Source organism: Myxine glutinosa, chromosome 12, assembly GCF_964187855.1.
Source record: "Myxine glutinosa chromosome 12, kmMyxGlut1.1, whole genome shotgun sequence".
Classification (NCBI taxonomy): Eukaryota; Metazoa; Chordata; class Myxini; order Myxiniformes; family Myxinidae; genus Myxine; species Myxine glutinosa.
The window spans coordinates 55,353,292-55,376,917 of record NC_136272.1 but is presented as its reverse complement, the minus strand read 5'-3'; the positions used below and the strand labels follow the sequence as shown (position 1 = coordinate 55,376,917).

Here is a 23,626-nt window from a genome sequence, read left to right as displayed (position 1 = left end):
ACAGCGGTCACAGACAAACAGACGTACAAACGTACAGAGATTACTGGAATTATAGATAGACTAGGGCATTGCCCGTACTATATCTATATCTAAAATTATATCCCCCCCCTCTATTTACATGAAATGGTTTGGTCCAAAGCGAACGGCTTGCGAGTACGGTGACAATCCCCCCCCTCTATTTACATGAAATGGTTTGGTCCAAAGCGAACGGCTTCCGGAGTTTGGTAAAGAAATCGCCATCGCGTGCACAAACGCGCAGGAAAGCGAATGAATCGGAAATTCGTTGTTATTAGTTTTAAAACATAGTTTAACGCCAACATAGTTTGCAAACGTGAAATAAATGAATACGCTCTCAAATGTGCCATCCGAGGCAGAGTGTGTCCGCCACGTTCGGCACACGCGATAGTTCGCTGCTCTCTGATTGGTTGAATCGTTTTTTGGACATAGCTCGGTAAGTAATTGTCCGATTAATATGAAACCTTGAAAAGGCACATCCTCGGGTCCCCAGCAATATACCTGGCAAGTTAAAAGTATATCGGACCCGTGGTTGTCGAGAAACAGCGGTCACAGACAAACAGACGTACAAACGTACAAACGTACAGACAGAGATTACTGGAATTATAGATAGATAAGGGTGTTTGTGGGGTGTTTGAGTGACTGTTGCCCCTGATCCAGATGAGCTTCAGGACCTGCGGTCCTATTTTTCAGCTTCACCTTGAGACCCTGAAGAATTTGGTTACCACTTGAGATGTTGTCTTGAAAACTTGAAAATATTATAAAATTGAAAATATACAAATTATATACAAAAATACCACTTGAAAACTTGGCTGAACAGGACGACCCTGACCCTGATGTTGACAATACTCTGTCCGACAGTGAGGAAGAAGATTAGTGTGAAGTTTGTCACCAGATGGTGCAATTCATTACATTTGTATGTTCTTGGTACTAAAAGTGATAGTTTTATTACATTTATTACTTTATATGACACAGCAATAAATGTCCCTGTCAATGCGAAGATCGGTCTCTTCTTGGCCAGAAGCACATTCACTCGACGAGTTAGTCGAGTTAGTCGAGTTAGTTAGTGAGTTAGAGTCCCCACCCGGATACATTCGAAGTCGAAGAACTCCTGTGCGTGAAGGAATGTCACTTGTGGAAGTTATTTTTTGAAATCAGAACATCAAAATGTGTGTGAAGGAACCATTTCCACGTAGTTCGCAATCGGGTGCTGCAGAAACCTTTTTCTAGCCATTTGCGGAAGCAATAGATTCGGGCCGAATATTAACCTCTTTTTTCACTGATTTATGTTTCACTGCATATGAGGTCAACTTGACATTTCTTTCTTTGTTTCTTAATTTCATATTAGTGTGCTTGCTCGCCAGCAACTGTCGTCACGTGGCAAACATGCATGATACATTCGTACTCTCAGTAATCTTGCGTTTGTTCATTCAAAATGGACTATCGTTCTGTTCTCCTTCTTCACGGTGTTTCTATCCCCTGCAGTTTCTCCAAAGGAAACCACATGTGATACTTTGCTGTTTTGGATTGACCTCAAGTGTAAGTATTATGCTCAACATTGCTTGGCAGACAACAGTAGGAGAGGAATGTTGCTTCTGAGACCTTCCCTCGTCCCCTCCAACCCCAATTTTATATCTCAGTGAATGAGGGAAACTACCTAACCTCACCTCTGAGACAACAACCTATTTCTCCCCACCTCGAACTAAGTAAAACCTCAATTTAAAATAACATTCAAATACAAGTGAATCGGCAAAAATACATTTGTCCTTCCTCCCAAAATAAAATGCCTGTTTCTCCCACTTTCAGGTAATGAGGAAAGATATTACCTGCAAACGGACATTCCCAAACTACCTTTTTTGCTGCCCAAAATATGTGTGTGGGAAACACCGTATTCTAACCTCTTGTGTGTCGCATTCTAAACCGCATTATAACACTTAAATCACATGCACATGTTCTAACCTCTTGTGTGGCATTCTAAACCACATTATAACACTTAAATCACATGCACATGTTCTAGCCTCTTGTGTGTCGCATTCTAAACCACATTATAACACTTAAATCACATGCACATGTTCTAGCCTCTTGTGTGTAGCATTCTAAACCACATTATAACACTTAAATCACATGCACATGTTCTATCCTCTTGTGTGTCGCATTCTAAACCGCATTATAACACTTAAATCACATGCACATGTTCTAACCTCTTGTGTGGCATTCTAAACCACATTATAACACTTAAATCACATGCACATGTTCTAACCTCTTGTGTGTAGCATTCTAAACCACATTATAACACTTAAATCACATGCACATGTTCTAACCTCTTGTGTGTAGCATTCTAAACCGCATTATAACACTTAAATCACATGCACATGTTCTAACCTCTTGTGTTTGGCATTCTAAACCACATTATAACACTTAAATCACATGCACATGTTCTATCCTCTTGTGTGTCGCATTCTAAACCGCATTATAACACTTAAATCACATGCACATGTTCTAACCTCTTGTGTTTGGCATTCTAAACCACATTATAACACTTAAATCACATGCACATGTTCTAGCCTCTTGTGTGTAGCATTCTAAACCACATTATAACACTTAAATCACATGCACATGTTCTAACCTCTTGTGTGTAGCATTCTAAACCACATTATAACACTTAAATCACATGCACATGTTCTAACCTCTTGTGTGGCATTCTAAACCACATTATAACACTTAAATCACATGCACATGTTCTAACCTCTTGTGTGTAGCATTCTCAACCACATTATAACACTTAAATCACATGCACATGTTCTATCCTCTTGTGTGTCGCATTCTAAACCACATTACAACACTTAAATCACATGCACATGTTCTAACCTCTTGTGTGTAGCATTCTCAACCACATTATAACACTTAAATCACATGCACATGTTCTATCCTCTTGTGTGTCGCATTCTAAACCGCATTATAACACTTAAATCACATGCAAATGTTCTAACCTCTTGTGTGGCATTCTAAACCACATTATAACACTTAAATCACATGCACATGTTCTAACCTCTTGTGTGTAGCATTCTCAACCACATTATAACACTTAAATCACATGCACATGTTCTATCCTCTTGTGTGTCGCATTCTAAACCGCATTATAACACTTAAATCACATGCACATGTTCTAACCTCTTGTGTTTGGCATTCTAAACCACATTATAACACTTAAATCACATGCACATGTTCTAGCCTCTTGTGTGTAGCATTCTAAACCACATTATAACACTTAAATCACATGCACATGTTCTAACCTCTTGTGTGTAGCATTCTAAACCACATTATAACAATTAAATCACATGCACATGTTCTAACCTCTTGTGTGTAGCATTCTAAACCACATTATAACACTTAAATCACATGCACATGTTCTAACCTCTTGTGTGTCGCATTCTAAACCGCATTATAACACTTAAATCACATGCACATGTTCTAACCTCTTGTGTGGCATTCTAAACCACATTATAACACTTAAATCACATGCACATGTTCTAACCTCTTGTGTGTAGCATTCTCAACCACATTATAACACTTAAATCACATGCACATGTTCTATCCTCTTGTGTGTCGCATTCTAAACCGCATTATAACACTTAAATCACATGCACATGTTCTAACCTCTTGTGTGTCGCATTCTAAACCGCATTATAACACTTAAATCACATGCACATGTTCTAACCTCTTGTGTGGCATTCTAAACCACATTATAACACTTAAATCACATGCACATGTTCTAACCTCTTGTGTGTAGCATTCTAAACCAAATTATAACACTTAAATCACATGCACATGTTCTAACCTCTTGTGTGTAGCATTCTAAACCACATTATAACACTTAAATCACATGCACATGTTCTAACCTCTTGTGTGTAGCATTCTAAACCACATTATAACACTTAAATCACATGCACATGTTCTAACCTCTTGTGTGTCGCATTCTAAACCGCATTATAACACTTAAATCACATGCACATGTTCTAACCTCTTGTGTGGCATTCTAAACCACATTATAACACTTAAATCACATGCACATGTTCTAACCTCTTGTGTGTAGCATTCTAAACCACATTATAACACTTAAATCACATGCACATGTTCTAACCTCTTGTGTGTAGCATTCTAAACCACATTATAACACTTAAATCACATGCACATGTTCTAACCTCTTGTGTGTAGCATTCTAAACCACATTATAACACTTAAATCACATGCACATGTTCTGGCCTCTTGTGTGTCGCATTCTAAACCACATTAAAACACTTAAATCACATGCACATGATCTGGCCTCTTGTGTGTCGCATTCTAAACCACATTATAACACTTAAATCACATGCACATGTTCTAACCTCTTGTGTGTGGCATTCTAAACCACATTATAACACTTAAATCACATGCACATGTTCTAACCTCTTGTGTGTAGCATTCTAAACCACATTATAACACTTAAATCACATGCACATGTTCTAACCTCTTGTGTGTGGCATTCTAAACCACATTATAACACTTAAATCACATGCACATGTTCTAACCTCTTGTGTGTCGCATTCTAAACCACATTAAAACACTTAAATCACATGCACATGATCTGGCCTCTTGTGTGTCGCATTCTAAACCACATTATAACACTTAAATCACATGCACATGTTCTAACCTCTTGTGTGTGGCATTCTAAACCACATTATAACACTTAAATCACATGCACATGTTCTAACCTCGTGTGTGGCATTCTAAACCACATTATAACACTTAAATCACATGCACATGTTCTAACCTCTTGTGTGTCGCATTCTAAACCACATTAAAACACTTAAATCACATGCACATGATCTGGCCTCTTGTGTGTCGCATTCTAAACCACATTATAACACTTAAATCACATGCACATGATCTGGCCTCTTGTGTGTAGCATTCTAAACCACATTATAACACTTAAATCACATGCACATGTTCTAACCTCTTGTGTGTGGCATTCTCAACCACATTATAACACTTAAATCACATGCACATGTTCTATCCTCTTGTGTGTCGCATTCTAAACCACATTATAACACTTAAATCACATGCACATGTTCTAACCTCTTGTGTGTAGCATTCTAAACCACATTATAACACTTAAATCACATGCACATGTTCTGGCCTCTTGTGTGTGGCATTCTAAACCACATTATAACACTTAAATCACATGCACATGTTCTAACCTCTTGTGTGTGGCATTCTAAACCACATTATAACACTTAAATCACATGCACATGTTCTAACCTCTTGTGTGTAGCATTCTAAACCACATTATAACACTTAAATCACATGCACATGTTCTAACCTCTTGTGTGTGTCATTCTAAACCACATTATAACACTTAAATCACATGCACATGTTCTCACCTCTTGTGTGTGGCATTCTAAACCACATTATAACACTTAAATCACATGCACATGTTCTAACCTCTTGTGTGTGGCATTCTAAACCACATTATAACACTTAAATCACATGCACATGTTCGAACCTCTTGTGTGTAGCATTCTCAACCACATTATAACACTTAAATCACATGCACATGTTCTATCCTCTTGTGTGTCGCATTCTAAACCGCATTATAACACTTAAATCACATGCACATGTTCTAACCTCTTGTGTGTAGCATTCTAAACCACATTATAACACTTAAATCACATGCACATGTTCTAACCTCTTGTGTGTGGCATTCTAAACCACATTATAACACTTAAATCACATGCACATGTTCTAACCTCTTGTGTGTGGCATTCTAAACCACATGATAACACTTAAATCACATGCACATGTTCTAACCTCTTGTGTGTGGCATTCTAAACCACATGATAACACTTAAATCACATGCACATGTTCTAACCTCTTGTGTGGCATTCTAAACCACATTATAACACTTAAATCACATGCACATGTTCTAACCTCTTGTGTGTGGTATTCTAAACCACATTATAACACTTAAATCACATGCACATGTTCTAACCTCTTGTGTGTGGCATTCTAAACCACATTATAACACTTAAATCACATGCACATGTTCTAACCTCTTGTGTGTAGCATTCTCAACCACATTATAACACTTAAATCACATGCACATGTTCTATCCTCTTGTGTGTCGCATTCTAAACCGCATTATAACACTTAAATCACATGCACATGTTCTAACCTCTTGTGTTTGGCATTCTAAACCACATTATAACACTTAAATCACATGCACATGTTCTAGCCTCTTGTGTGTAGCATTCTAAACCACATTATAACACTTAAATCACATGCACATGTTCTAACCTCTTGTGTGTAGCATTCTAAACCACATTATAACAATTAAATCACATGCACATGTTCTAACCTCTTGTGTGTAGCATTCTAAACCACATTATAACACTTAAATCACATGCACATGTTCTAACCTCTTGTGTGTCGCATTCTAAACCGCATTATAACACTTAAATCACATGCACATGTTCTAACCTCTTGTGTGGCATTCTAAACCACATTATAACACTTAAATCACATGCACATGTTCTAACCTCTTGTGTGTAGCATTCTCAACCACATTATAACACTTAAATCACATGCACATGTTCTATCCTCTTGTGTGTCGCATTCTAAACCGCATTATAACACTTAAATCACATGCACATGTTCTAACCTCTTGTGTGTCGCATTCTAAACCGCATTATAACACTTAAATCACATGCACATGTTCTAACCTCTTGTGTGGCATTCTAAACCACATTATAACACTTAAATCACATGCACATGTTCGAACCTCTTGTGTGTAGCATTCTAAACCAAATTATAACACTTAAATCACATGCACATGTTCTAACCTCTTGTGTGTAGCATTCTAAACCACATTATAACACTTAAATCACATGCACATGTTCTAACCTCTTGTGTGTAGCATTCTAAACCACATTATAACACTTAAATCACATGCACATGTTCTAACCTCTTGTGTGTCGCATTCTAAACCGCATTATAACACTTAAATCACATGCACATGTTCTAACCTCTTGTGTGGCATTCTAAACCACATTATAACACTTAAATCACATGCACATGTTCTAACCTCTTGTGTGTAGCATTCTAAACCACATTATAACACTTAAATCACATGCACATGTTCTAACCTCTTGTGTGTAGCATTCTAAACCACATTATAACACTTAAATCACATGCACATGTTCTAACCTCTTGTGTGTAGCATTCTAAACCACATTATAACACTTAAATCACATGCACATGTTCTGGCCTCTTGTGTGTCGCATTCTAAACCACATTAAAACACTTAAATCACATGCACATGATCTGGCCTCTTGTGTGTCGCATTCTAAACCACATTATAACACTTAAATCACATGCACATGTTCTAACCTCTTGTGTGTGGCATTCTAAACCACATTATAACACTTAAATCACATGCACATGTTCTAACCTCTTGTGTGTAGCATTCTAAACCACATTATAACACTTAAATCACATGCACATGTTCTAACCTCTTGTGTGTGGCATTCTAAACCACATTATAACACTTAAATCACATGCACATGTTCTAACCTCTTGTGTGTCGCATTCTAAACCACATTAAAACACTTAAATCACATGCACATGATCTGGCCTCTTGTGTGTCGCATTCTAAACCACATTATAACACTTAAATCACATGCACATGTTCTAACCTCTTGTGTGTGGCATTCTAAACCACATTATAACACTTAAATCACATGCACATGTTCTAACCTCGTGTGTGGCATTCTAAACCACATTATAACACTTAAATCACATGCACATGTTCTAACCTCTTGTGTGTCGCATTCTAAACCACATTAAAACACTTAAATCACATGCACATGATCTGGCCTCTTGTGTGTCGCATTCTAAACCACATTATAACACTTAAATCACATGCACATGATCTGGCCTCTTGTGTGTAGCATTCTAAACCACATTATAACACTTAAATCACATGCACATGTTCTAACCTCTTGTGTGTGGCATTCTCAACCACATTATAACACTTAAATCACATGCACATGTTCTATCCTCTTGTGTGTCGCATTCTAAACCACATTATAACACTTAAATCACATGCACATGTTCTAACCTCTTGTGTGTAGCATTCTAAACCACATTATAACACTTAAATCACATGCACATGTTCTGGCCTCTTGTGTGTGGCATTCTAAACCACATTATAACACTTAAATCACATGCACATGTTCTAACCTCTTGTGTGTGGCATTCTAAACCACATTATAACACTTAAATCACATGCACATGTTCTAACCTCTTGTGTGTAGCATTCTAAACCACATTATAACACTTAAATCACATGCACATGTTCTAACCTCTTGTGTGTGTCATTCTAAACCACATTATAACACTTAAATCACATGCACATGTTCTCACCTCTTGTGTGTGGCATTCTAAACCACATTATAACACTTAAATCACATGCACATGTTCTAACCTCTTGTGTGTGGCATTCTAAACCACATTATAACACTTAAATCACATGCACATGTTCTAACCTCTTGTGTGTAGCATTCTCAACCACATTATAACACTTAAATCACATGCACATGTTCTATCCTCTTGTGTGTCGCATTCTAAACCGCATTATAACACTTAAATCACATGCACATGTTCTAACCTCTTGTGTGTAGCATTCTAAACCACATTATAACACTTAAATCACATGCACATGTTCTAACCTCTTGTGTGTGGCATTCTAAACCACATTATAACACTTAAATCACATGCACATGTTCTAACCTCTTGTGTGTGGCATTCTAAACCACATGATAACACTTAAATCACATGCACATGTTCTAACCTCTTGTGTGTGGCATTCTAAACCACATGATAACACTTAAATCACATGCACATGTTCTAACCTCTTGTGTGGCATTCTAAACCACATTATAACACTTAAATCACATGCACATGTTCTAACCTCTTGTGTGTGGTATTCTAAACCACATTATAACACTTAAATCACATGCACATGTTCTAACCTCTTGTGTGTGGCATTCTAAACCACATGATAACACTTAAATCACATGCACATGTTCTAACCTCTTGTGTGGCATTCTAAACCACATTATAACACTTAAATCACATGCACATGTTCTAACCTCTTGTGTGTGGCATTCTAAACCACATTATAACACTTAAATCACATGCACATGTTCTAACCTCTTGTGTGTGGCATTCTAAACCACATTATAACACTTAAATCACATGCACATGATCTGGCCTCTTGTGTGTCGCATTCTAAACCACATTATAACACTTAAATCACATGCACATGTTCTAACCTCTTGTGTGTGGCATTCTAAACCACATGATAACACTTAAATCACATGCACATGTTCTAACCTCTTGTGTGGCATTCTAAACCACATTATAACACTTAAATCACATGCACATGTTCTAACCTCTTGTGTGTGGCATTCTAAACCACATTATAACACTTAAATCACATGCACATGTTCTAACCTCTTGTGTGTGGCATTCTAAACCACATTATAACACTTAAATCACATGCACATGTTCTAACCGCTTGTGTGTAGCATTCTAAACCACATTATAACACTTACATCACATGCACATGATCTGGCCTCTTGTGTGGCATTCTCAACCACATTATAACACTTAAATCACATGCACATGTTCTAACCTCTTGTGTGGCATTCTCAACCACATTATAATACTTAAATCACATGCACATGTTCTAACCTCTTGTGTGTGGCACTCTCAACCACATTATAACACTTAAATCACATGCACATGTTCTAACCTCTTGTGTGGCATTCTAAACCACATTATAACACTTAAATCACATGCACATGTTCTAACCCCTTGTGTGTGGCACTCTCAACGACATTATAACACTTAAATCACATGCACATGTTCTAACCTCTTGTGTGTGGCACTCTCAACCACATTATAACACTTAAATCACATGCACATGATCTGGCCTCTTGTGTGGCATTCTCAACCACATTATAACACTTAAATCACATGCACATGTTCTAACCTCTTGTGTGTGGCACTCTCAACCACATTATAACACTTAAATCACATGCACATGTTCTAACCTCTTGTGTGGCATTCTAAACCCCATTATAACACTTAAATCACATGCACATGTTCTAACCTCTTGTGTGTGGCATTCTAAACCACATTATAACACTTAAATCACATGCACATGATCTGGCCTCTTGTGTGGCATTCTCAACCACATTATAACACTTAAATCACATGCACATGTTCTAACCTCTTGTGTGTGGCACTCTCAACCACATTATAACACTTGCATCACATGCACATGATCTGGCCTCTTGTGTGGCATTCTCAACCACATTATAACACTTAAATCACATGCACATGTTCTAACCTCTTGTGTGTGGCACTCTCCACCACATTATAACACTTAAATCACATGCACATGTTCTAACCTCTTGTGTGTGGCATTCTAAACCACATTATAACACTTAAATCACATGCACATGTTCTAACCTCTTGTTTGTAGCATTCTAAACCGCATTATAACACTTAAATCACATGCACATGTTCTAGCCTCTTGTGTGGCATTCTCAACCACATTATAACACTTAAGTCACATGCACATGTTCTAGCCTCTTGTGTGTAGCATTCTAAACCACATTATAACACTTAAATCACATGCACATGTTCTAACCTCTTGTGTGTAGCATTCTAAACCACATTATAACACTTAAATCACATGCACATGTTCTAACCTCTTGTGTGTGGCACTCTCAACCACATTATAACACTTAAATCACATGCACATGTTCTAACATCTTGTGTGTGGCATTCTAAACCACATTATAACACTTAAATCACATGCACATGTTCTATCCTCTTGTGTGTGGCATTCTCAACCACATTATAACACTTAAATCACATGCACATGATCTGGCCTCTTGTGTGTCGCATTCTCAACCACATTATAACACTTAAATCACATGCACATGTTCTGGCCTCTTGTGTGTCGCATTCTCAACCACATTATAACACTTAAATCACATGCACATGTTCTAGCCTCTTGTGTGTGGCACTCTCAACCACATTATAACACTTAAATCACATGCACATGATCTGGCCTCTTGTGTGTAGCATTCTAAACCACATTATAACACTTAAATCACATGCACATGTTCTATCCTCTTGTGTGTGGCACTCTCAACCACATTATAACACTTAAATCACATGCACATGATCTGACCTCTTGTGTGTCGCATTCTCAACCACATTATAACACTTAAATCACATGCACATGATCTGACCTCTTGTGTGTCGCATTCTCAACCACATTATAACACTTAAATCACATGCACATGTTCTGGCCTCTTGTGTGTCGCATTCTAAACCACATTGTAACACTTAAATCACATGCACATGTTCTGGCCTCTTGTGTGTGGCATTCTAAACCACATTATAACACTTAAATCACATGCACATGTTCTATCCTCTTGTGTGTAGCATTCTAAACCACATTATAACACTTAAATCACATGCACATGTTCTGGCCTCTTGTGTGTCGCATTCTAAACCACATTATAACACTTAAATCACATGCACATGTTCTAACCTCTTGTGTGTAGCAGTCTAAACCACATTATAACACTTAAATCACATGCACATGTTCTATCCTCTTGTGTGTGGCATTCTAAACCACATTATAACACTTAAATCACATGCACATGTTCTAACCTCTTGTGTGTAGCATTCTAAACCGCATTATAACACTTAAATCACATGCACATGTTCTAACCTCTTGTGTGTAGCATTCTAAACCGCATTATAACACTTAAATCACATGCACATGTTCTAACCTCTTGTGTGTAGCATTCTAAACCGCATTATAACACTTAAATCACATGCACATGTTCTATCCTCTTGTGTGTAGCATTCTAAACCGCATTATAACACTTAAATCACATGCACATGTTCTAACCTCTTGTGTGTGGAACTCTCAACCACATTATAACACTTAAATCACATGCACATGTTCTAACCTCTTGTGTGTGGCATTCTAAACCACATTATAACACTTAAATCACATGCACATGTTCTAGCCTCTTGTGTGTAGCATTCTAAACCACATTATAACACTTAAATCACATGCACATGTTCTAACCTCTTGTGTGTGGCACTCTCAACCACATTATAACACTTAAATCACATGCACATGTTCTAACCTCTTGTGTGTGGCATTCTCAACCACATTATAACACTTAAATCACATGCACATGTTCTATCCTCTTGTGTGTGGCACTCTCAACCACATTATAACACTTAAATCACATGCACATGTTCTATCCTCTTGTGTGTGGCACTCTCAACCACATTATAACACTTAAATCACATGCACATGATCTATCCTCTTGTGTGTGGCACTCTCAACCACATTATAACACTTAAATCACATGCACATGTTCTATCCTCTTGTGTGTGGCACTCTCAACCACATTATAACACTTAAATCACATGCACATGTTCTATCCTCTTGTGTGTGGCATTCTAAACCACATTATAACACTTAAATCACATGCACATGTTCTATCCTCTTGTGTGTGGCACTCTCAACCACATTATAACACTTAAATCACATGCACATGTTCTAACCTCTTGTGTGTCGCATTCTCAACCACATTATAACACTTAAATCACATGCACATGTTCTAACCTCTTGTGTGTAGCATTCTAAACCACATTATAACACTTAAATCACATGCACATGTTCTAACCTCTTGTGTGTGGCACTCTCAACCACATTATAACACTTAAATCACATGCACATGTTCTAACCTCTTGTGTGTGGCATTCTCAACCACATTATAACACTTAAATCACATGCACATGTTCTATCCTCTTGTGTGTGGCACTCTCAACCACATTATAACACTTAAATCACATGCACATGTTCTAACCTCTTGTGTGTGGCATTCTCAACCACATTATAACACTTAAATCACATGCACATGTTCTAACCTCTTGTGTGTGGCATTCTCAACCACATTATAACACTTAAATCACATGCACATGTTCTAACCTCTTGTGTGTGGCATTCTCAACCACATTATAACACTTAAATCACATGCACATGTTCTAACCTCTTGTGTGTCGCATTCTCAACCACATTATAACACTTAAATCACATGCACATGTTCTATCCTCTTGTGTGTCGCATTCTAAACCACATTAAAACACTTAAATCACATGCACATGATCTGGCCTCTTGTGTGTGGCACTCTCAACCACATTATAACACTTAAATCACATGCACATGTTCTATCCTCTTGTGTGTAGCATTCTAAACCACATTATAACACTTAAATCACATGCACATGTTCTATCCTCTTGTGTGTGGCATTCTAAACCACATTAAAACACTTAAATCACATGCACATGTTCTAACCTCTTGTGTGTAGCATTCTAAACCACATTATAACACTTAAATCACATGCACATGTTCTATCCTCTTGTGTGTCGCATTCTAAACCACATTAAAACACTTAAATCACATGCACATGTTCTATCCTCTTGTGTGTCGCATTCTAAACCACATTATAACACTTAAATCACATGCACATGTTCTATCCTCTTGTGTGTGGCATTCTAAACCACATTAAAACACTTAAATCACATGCACATGTTCTATCCTCTTGTGTGTCGCATTCTAAACCACATTAAAACACTTAAATCACATGCACATGTTCTAACCTCTTGTGTGTAGCATTCTAAACCACGTTATAACACTTAAATCACATGCACATGTTCTAACCTCTTGTGTGTGGCATTCTAAACCACATTATAACACTTAAATCACATGCACATGTTCTAACCTCTTGTGTGTGGCACTCTCAACCACATTATAACACTTAAATCACATGCACATGTTCTATCCTCTTGTGTGTCGCATTCTAAACCACATTATAACACTTAAATCACATGCACATGTTCTAACCTCTTGTGTGTAGCATTCTAAACCACATTACAACACTTAAATCACATGCACATGTTCTAACCTCTTGTGTGTGGCATTCTCAACCACATTACAACACTTAAATCACATGCACATGTTCTAACCTCTTGTGTGTGGCATTCTAAACCACATTATAACACTTAAATCACATGCACATGTTCTAACCTCTTGTGTGTGGCATTCTCAACCACATTACAACACTTAAATCACATGCACATGTTCTAACCTCTTGTGTGTGGCATTCTCAACCACATTACAACACTTAAATCACATGCACATGTTCTAACCTCTTGTGTGTGGCATTCTAAACCACATTACAACACTTAAATCACATGCACATGTTCTAACCTCTTGTGTGTGGCATTCTCAACCACATTACAACACTTAAATCACATGCACATGTTCTAACCTCTTGTGTGTGGCATTCTAAACCACATTATAACACTTAAATCACATGCACATGATCTGGCCTCTTGTGTGTAGCATTCTAAACCACATTATAACACTTAAATCACATGCACATGATCTGGCCTCTTGTGTGTGGCATTCTAAACCACATTATAACACTTAAATCACATGCACATGATCTGGCCTCTTGTGTGTCGCATTCTAAACCACATTATAACACTTAAATCACATGCACATGTTCTAACCTCTTGTGTGTGGCATTCTAAACCACATTATAACACTTAAATCACATGCACATGTTCTAACCTCTTGTGTGTGGCATTCTAAACCACATTATAACACTTAAATCACATGCACATGATCTGGCCTCTTGTGTGTAGCATTCTAAACCACATTATAACACTTAAATCACATGCACATGATCTGGCCTCTTGTGTGTCGCATTCTAAACCACATTATAACACTTAAATCACATGCACATGTTCTAACCTCTTGTGTGTAGCATTCTAAACCACATTATAACACTTAAATCACATGCACATGTTCTATCCTCTTGTGTGGCATTCTCAACCACATTACAACACTTAAATCACATGCACATGATCTGGCCTCTTGTGTGTAGCATTCTAAACCACATTATAACACTTAAATCACATGCACATGATCTGGCCTCTTGTGTGTAGCATTCTAAACCACATTATAACACTTAAATCACATGCACATGATCTGGCCTCTTGTGTGTAGCATTCTAAACCACATTATAACACTTAAATCACATGCACATGATCTGGCCTCTTGTGTGTCGCATTCTAAACCACATTATAACACTTAAATCACATGCACATGTTCTAACCTCTTGTGTGTCGCATTCTAAACCACATTATAACACTTAAATCACATGCACATGATCTGGCCTCTTGTGTGTCGCATTCTAAACCACATTATAACACTTAAATCACATGCACATGTTCTAACCTCTTGTGTGTAGCATTCTAAACCACATTATAACACTTAAATCACATGCACATGTTCTACCCTCTTGTGTGGCATTCTCAACCACATTACAACACTTAAATCACATGCACATGATCTGGCCTCTTGTGTGTAGCATTCTAAACCACATTATAACACTTAAATCACATGCACATGTTCTATCCTCTTGTGTGTAGCATTCTAAACCACATTATAACACTTAAATCACATGCACATGTTCTATCCTCTTGTGTGTAGCATTCTAAACCACATTATAACACTTAAATCACATGCACATGTTCTGGCCTCTTGTGTGTAGCATTCTCAACCACATTATAACACTTAAATCACATGCACATGTTCTGGCCTCTTGTGTGTGGCACTCTCAACCACATTATAACACTTAAATCACATGCACATGTTCTATCCTCTTGTGTGTAGCATTCTAAACCACATTATAACACTTAAATCACATGCACATGTTCTAACCTCTTGTGTGTAGCATTCTAAACCACATTACAACACTTAAATCACATGCACATGTTCTAACCTCTTGTGTGTGGCATTCTCAACCACATTACAACACTTAAATCACATGCACATGTTCTAACCTCTTGTGTGTGGCATTCTAAACCACATTATAACACTTAAATCACATGCACATGATCTGGCCTCTTGTGTGTAGCATTCTAAACCACATTATAACACTTAAATCACATGCACATGATCTGGCCTCTTGTGTGTGGCATTCTAAACCACATTATAACACTTAAATCACATGCACATGATCTGGCCTCTTGTGTGTCGCATTCTAAACCACATTATAACACTTAAATCACATGCACATGTTCTAACCTCTTGTGTGTGGCATTCTAAACCACATTATAACACTTAAATCACATGCACATGTTCTAACCTCTTGTGTGTGGCATTCTAAACCACATTATAACACTTAAATCACATGCACATGATCTGGCCTCTTGTGTGTAGCATTCTAAACCACATTATAACACTTAAATCACATGCACATGATCTGGCCTCTTGTGTGTCGCATTCTAAACCACATTATAACACTTAAATCACATGCACATGTTCTAACCTCTTGTGTGTAGCATTCTAAACCACATTATAACACTTAAATCACATGCACATGTTCTATCCTCTTGTGTGGCATTCTCAACCACATTACAACACTTAAATCACATGCACATGATCTGGCCTCTTGTGTGTAGCATTCTAAACCACATTATAACACTTAAATCACATGCACATGTTCTGGCCTCTTGTGTGTGGCATTCTAAACCACATTATAACACTTAAATCACATGCACATGTTCTATCCTCTTGTGTGTAGCATTCTAAACCACATTATAACACTTAAATCACATGCACATGTTCTATCCTCTTGTGTGTAGCATTCTAAACCACATTATAACACTTAAATCACATGCACATGTTCTATCCTCTTGTGTGTAGCATTCTAAACCACATTATAACACTTAAATCACATGCACATGTTCTATCCTCTTGTGTGTAGCATTCTAAACCACATTATAACACTTAAATCACATGCACATGTTCTGGCCTCTTGTGTGTAGCATTCTCAACCGCATTATAACACTTAAATCACATGCACATGATCTGGCCTCTTGTGTGTAGCATTCTAAACCACATTATAACACTTAAATCACATGCACATGTTCTGGCCTCTTGTGTGTGGCATTCTAAACCACATTATAACACTTAAATCACATGCACATGTTCTATCCTCTTGTGTGTAGCATTCTAAACCACATTATAACACTTAAATCACATGCACATGTTCTACCCTCTTGTGTGTAGCATTCTAAACCACATTATAACACTTAAATCACATGCACATGTTCTACCCTCTTGTGTGTAGCATTCTAAACCACATTATAACACTTAAATCACATGCACATGTTCTACCCTCTTGTGTGTTGCATTCTCAACCGCATTATAAAACTTAAATTATATACACATATTCTAACCTCTTGTGCGTGGCCATATCCCAATCTACCCTTTCCTATGGCCTGTCAATTGCATACATACATACATACATACATACATACATACATATGTGGGGTCTGTCCACCTTTATCAAAAATAGTGACAAACAACTTTGATAGACAAAAGGAATATTTATTGGTACTGTTACAGATTCGTCACTTCCGTCTTTGTGGTTGTCATCCACTTGAAGCACTTTTAGTTTCATGTACTATTATTGTTACAGTTTGAGTGTGAAATGGAGATAACTGTCTTCAAAGGTAAAAAAAAAAAATGTCTCAGAAGGAAAACGATATGGGTGAGGGCGAAAACGGGAGAAGAAGAAGAGGCGGGCGAGCGGATCGAGTGAGATCTGGAAAGAAAGGCCAATCTGCTTTGAGGTGCCGAGCGGACGCTGGTGGACATTGGTCACGAGCGAATATTGGTTTCCCCGGGAAAGGGATTCCTGTGACAGTGTCGTTATTGCTGTGGCAAATAAACCTGCGTGACAGGTTTTGCTTTTGGTTCCGAAAGTGAATCATCACTGGAGAGCAGGTACGCCTCCATTACCGGCCCGTCCGCCATTTCACCTCGCACTAGCCATTTCACCTCGCACCAGCCATTTCATCTCGCACCAGCCCTTCGCCTGGTTATCGTGTGTGTCATGGATTTCGCTTGGGAACTCGCGGTTCTCCGCTTGGGAGTCGCTGATCGTTCATGTCAGCATCATTGTCTGGTGAACCGAAGGTGTGAACTCCCAGTCGCCATTTGGGTGAACTTTTACCGGACCGACGTCGGCCCGACACCTCACCAAGCGGCTCGTCTGCAGCGTCGACTGTTAGCCGTTCTGGGTTCAGGTCTCAGTACGACCTTTTCTTGTGATCGCGAGAGCCAAGGGGATCGACTTTGGCCTGGTATCGTGACACAGTGACTTTGGGGGAGGTTACCTATTGGTCACGTGGGAATACCGTGAGTTATTGATTCAGGAAATTGGTGGTACCATCATAGAAATTATCTGGTGTTTGCTGTGCAAGTGAGGTTTTCTTGTACGTGCGATACTTGTTATTATTGTGTGATATTAATACAATACTTTGGTTTTGTAACAACTGATAGGTGTGGTTTCACCATTGGTCATTGGCACACATAATAGCACATCTTTCTGCCGTGACTCCTGTCAGGGCTCGGAGGTACACCGTGGCCGGGGTTTGGGGAGGAGCACGTAACAGTACGCACGGAGGTAATCTGCTTGTCCACATGGGCAATCAGATCTCTGACTTCTATTCTTTCTGAATTGTAATTTATACCCCCAAAGCAACTCGGCAAAATGAGGCCAAGTACCTGCCATTAGTTCAGAGTACTGGAATGCTGTTATTAAAACCCTTGGCTTAATATTTTTACATAAGGCCACGTCACTGATAAAACATGTTTCTATCAACTCTACGCAAAGGCACAGTTCTGCTCAGCAACTGCGAGATGGCTTTATGCCCAATAGTGCTCAAACAATCATACCTCCTTTAACTTCGCGTGATTGCCCCATGTGATGCAACGACCCAGCATGCTTTACGGCCACGGCTGTCTCTGATTGGTCCAGAGATGACAATTATTCATTTTTACTCAGACACATATATACATACATACATACATACATACATACATATGTGAATGGCTATAACTCAATCTGCCCTTTCATAAGGCCTGTCACTTACATCCATACATATGTGCATAGCTATAATAGAGCCGGTGATTTTCTGCGATCACAGAAAACGCACGGAATTAATGGAATTGGTAACTTGAAACTAAAAAGCAAATCTGACAATAAAGTAATGTCCTAAATTATAGAAAAACTAGAACAACATTCTTCGACATCACGACGTGGACTGATATGCCTCTGCCCACATTCTTACATCATTAAAATACCTGTACCAAGTTTGCTTTAAATCCATTCAGCTGTTCTAAAGTTATCGCATTTTCATCTGACATGACCTCTGAATTTTGACCTCTTAACCCCAAAATATAATCAGTTTAAAGCGCGGCGTTACGCGCGCTGCTTGCGAGCAAGGAGGAAGCGGACAAGCGGTAACTTATAAGCGTCTTTATTTCAGGAGCTCACTGTAACACTAGCCCGCTCTGGGCTGTGCGCCCTGTGTATATCCTCAGGCCACGCCTACCCCTCGGGCGTGGCCCTCGCCCACTTGGTGCGCGGAATGATGTCACCACGCCAGTGGGCTTTTGTGTCCGCCACACGCGCCCCCCCAGAATTCCCGCGCACCTGGAGGGCCAGTTTGCGGGGCAGACGAATGACCCGGCCGAAGCGCCCCCTGGCGATCGGCGGCGTCCGGGGTGCAGGGATGCCAGGTGGGATGCCCCTGGCTGCCCCTGGGATGGGTGCAGGACCGGGGGGCGGCATGGCGGCGGGGCTGGGCGGTGCCGGGGGTCCGCCCGCAGGGGGGCGGCCCCGACGTGGGGGTCGGGCCACTGGCGGTGGATGGTCCACGTCGAGGTGGGCCGGCTTGAGGCAGTCTACCGAAACACGGTCGGGAGTACCGCCGATGTCCAGGGTGAAGTGCTTCGACCCGGTCTCCAGCACGCGGAAAGGCCCGTCGTACGGGGGTCGCAGTGGTGTCCGGTGGGCATCGTGGCGGACGAAGACGTACTCCGCCGTGCGAAGCTCCGGGGCGACGTGCGTCGGTGGGTGCCCGTGGCATGCCGTTGGCACCGGGGTGAACCTCTGGGCGGTCTCTTGCAGAGCGGAGCGCTGCTGTGCCGCGGACCATGGTGCCGTGGAGTCGGGGAGGAACTCGCCCGGCACCCGCAGCGGTTGCCCGAAGACCAACTCCGCCGCGGATGCGCGCAGGTCCTCCTTGGGCGCCGTCCGGAGGCCCAGCAGGACCCAGGGGAGCCTGTCGACCCAGCCACCGTCGCGGAGGGTGGCCCGGAGCACGGCCTTCAATGAGCGGTGAAACCGCTCACACAGGCCATTAGCCTGGGGGTGGTAGGCCGTGGTTCGGTGCAGCCGGACCGCAAGCCCCTGCGCGACCGCCCCCCAGAGCTCCGAGGTGAACTGGGGGCCGCGGTCGGACGAGATGTCTGAGGGGGCGCCGAACCGGGCGACCCAGGTGGCGATGAAAGCCTGCGCGACATCGGCCACCGTTGTCGACGCCAAGGGCACGGCCTCCGGCCACCGGGTGGTGCGGTCCACCATGGTGAGGACGTGGGTGAAACCCCGCGAGGGGGGCAGAGGTCCCACCAGGTCCACGTGGACGTGGTCAAACCGGCGTTCCGGCACCGTGAACGGGGCCAACGGGGCCTGGGTGTGCCGGTGCACCTTGGCGCGCTGGCACGCGAGGCACGTCCTGGCCCAGCCGCGGACGGCCTTCCAGAGGCCATGCCAGACGAACTTGTCGGTGATCAGCCTTTGGGAGGCCCTCGCGCCCGGGTGGGACAGGCCGTGGATGGCGTCAAACACCTGGCGCTGCCAGCCCGCGGGCACGATGGGGCGAGGACGCCCGAGGGAGACGTCGCACAAGAGGGCCGCGCCCGCGCCGTCGAACGGCACCTCGGTGACGCGGAGGCCCGTGACGGCGGTCCGCAAGGCCTGGATGTCGGGGTCAGCGGCCTGGTCCGCTGCCATCCGGGCATAGTCGATGCCGAGGTGGACTGCGTGGGCGACGGCCCGGGAAAGGCAATCCGCCACCGGGTTGTCCTTCCCCGCGACGTGCTGGATGTCCGTCGTGTACTCGGACACGGCCGAGAGGTGACGCTGCTGCCGGGCCGACCATGGCTCGGTGACCTTGCCCATCGCGAAGATCAGCGGCTTGTGGTCGACGAAGGCCGTGAACGCACGGCCCTCGAGCAGATGGCGGAAGTGCCTGACCGCCAAGTGAAGCCCGAGCAACTCGCGGTCGAAGGTACTGTAACGGCGTTCGGGCGGGCGAAGCTGCCGGCTAAAGAACGCCAGCGGTTGCCAGGCTCCACGCACCCATTGCTCGTGCACCGCGCCCACCGCATAGTCCGAGGCATCGGTGGTGAGGGCGATCGGTGCATCGGGCGCCGGGTGCGCGAGCATGGTGGCGTTAGCCAAGGCGAGCTTCGCGCCCGTGAACGCCGTGTCCATCTGCTCGGTCCAGGTAACGTCGCCTTTGCCCGGCTTACCTCGGAGAGCTTCGTGCAGGGGGCGCAGGAGCTGGGCGATACAGGGCAGGAACCGATGGTAAAAGTTCACCATGCCCAAGAACTCCTGCAGCCCTCTGATCGTGCGGGGGCGCGGAAACCCCTTCACCGCCTCCACCTTGGCCGGCAGGGGGACGGCTCCGTGCCTGGTGACACGGTGCCCCAGAAAATCGATTATGGCGGCGCTGAACCGGCACTTTGCGGGGTTCACAATCAGGCCATGCTGGCCCAGGCGTTTGAAGAGCGTGCGGAGGTGGCGTAGGTGCTCTTCGCGGGACGCGCTGGCGACGAGGATATCGTCCAGGTAGACGTAGACAAAATCCAAGTCGCGCAGGACGCTGTCCATCAGTCGCTGGAACGCCTGAGCCGCATTCTTCAGACCGAAGGGCATGCGCAGGAACTCGAAGAGTCCGAATGGCGTGATGACCGCCGTCTTCGGGACGTCCTCCGGCCTGACGGGGACCTGATGGTAGCCGCGTATGAGGTCCACCTTCGAGAAGAAGGACATGCCCGCCAAACGGGCGGAAAAGTCCTGAATGTGGGGGACGGGGTAGCGGTCGGGAGTCGTGGCGTCATTGAGACGGCGATAGTCCCCGCACGTTCGCCATCCCCCGCCGGGCTTCGGCACGATGTGCAGCGGCGACGCCCAAGCGCTCTCTGAGCGCCGAACGATGCCGAGTCGCTCCAGGGTAGCGAACTCTGCTTTTGCCACCGCCAGCTTCGTCGGCTCGAGGCGGCGTGCCCGGGCGTAGACCGGTGGCCCGACGGTGGGGATGTGATGGGCCACCCCGTGCTTGACGGCCCCCGCTGAGAAAGTGGGCCGCGTGAGGGCCGGGAAGCCGGCGAGGAGGCGGGTGAATGCGTCCACTGCCGGAAGCGTACAGACCAACGTGGCCGGAACCGAACCGTTCGGCAAGCCGCTTGGCAAGCCGCTCGTTGAGCTGCTCGGCGAGCTGGGCAACGCACAAGCGAGCGAGCTGAACGTCTCGGCCTGGACAAGACGTCTGCGCTTGACGTCGACCAGGAGCCCATTAGTGCACAGGACGTCCGCGCCAAGCAGTGCCATGGGCACGTCGGCGGTGACGAACGTCCATCGGAAAACCTGCCCTTCGAACCGCAGAGAGAGGCAGCGTTTTCCGTACGTACGGATGGGCGTCCCGTTCGCGGCAAGCAGCGCGGGGCCCCCATCCGCGGCATGCTTGTCTGACGTGCCGGCGGGAACGACACTCACCTGCGCTCCCGTGTCGCACAGGTAACGGCGCCCGGAGAAGGTGTCCGTTATGAACAGCAGGCTGCTCGAACGGCCGGCGCTCATCGCCACTATTGAGCGCCGGCCCGGGCGTTTCCCGACCTGTTGAAGGAGCATGGCGGATGACACTGCCGAGCTTCGTGGCCGAACTTGGCGTGGAACCAGCACCAGGTGGTGGAGCTGGAGGAGCGCGGCTGGCTCCGCCAGGCCGGTGGAGTTGGCGGGTTTCCCCGCGGTGGCGGTTTTCGCCGCGGCGGTGGGCGGGGCGTGGCGGCGGTCACGAGGTGCGTATCAGCATGCTGCGTATGCTGTATAAGCTGATGCTGTGGATCAGCAGCATCAGCAGCATCAGCAGCATCAGCCACAAGGGCCGTGACGGCCACGCCGACTCTCGCCCGCGTGTCCGAAGCGGCGAAGTACTTGTCCGCCTCGGCTGCCAATGCTCGGGGTTCCGTTAGCCCGGTCCCGGCCAATGCGAGGCGAACCTGTGCTGGAAGTTGGCGACGGAAAAGCGCCCGGAATAGAGAACCGGGGGCTTCGTCGCCCAACAGTGACAGCATATGGTCCATTCGGACCGACGGGCGCGTGTCACCGAGCTCGGGGAGATCCAGGAGGCGGTCGGCCCGTGCGTCGTCCGTGAGGCCGAACGTGGCTAGGAGTAGCCGCTTGAGTGCCTCGTACTTGTGGCCGTCCGGTGGGTGGCGAAGGACGGACACAACTCGAGCGGCCGTGCCGGG

At 43.4% G+C, this 23,626-nt stretch overlaps 1 protein-coding gene across 1 annotated transcript in view; it reads left to right on the top strand.

Moving 5' to 3' along the window:
- The window catches only part of LOC137437230 (uncharacterized), a 215,618-nt gene that overhangs the window by 13,939 nt on the left and 178,053 nt on the right, over positions 1 to 23,626 (top strand). Inside the window, exon 3 of the mRNA XM_078766265.1 lies at positions 1,501 to 1,554. Within this exon, the coding sequence (XP_078622391.1) occupies positions 1,501 to 1,554 (54 nt within the window). The remainder of the gene's footprint in view (positions 1 to 1,500; positions 1,555 to 23,626) is intronic.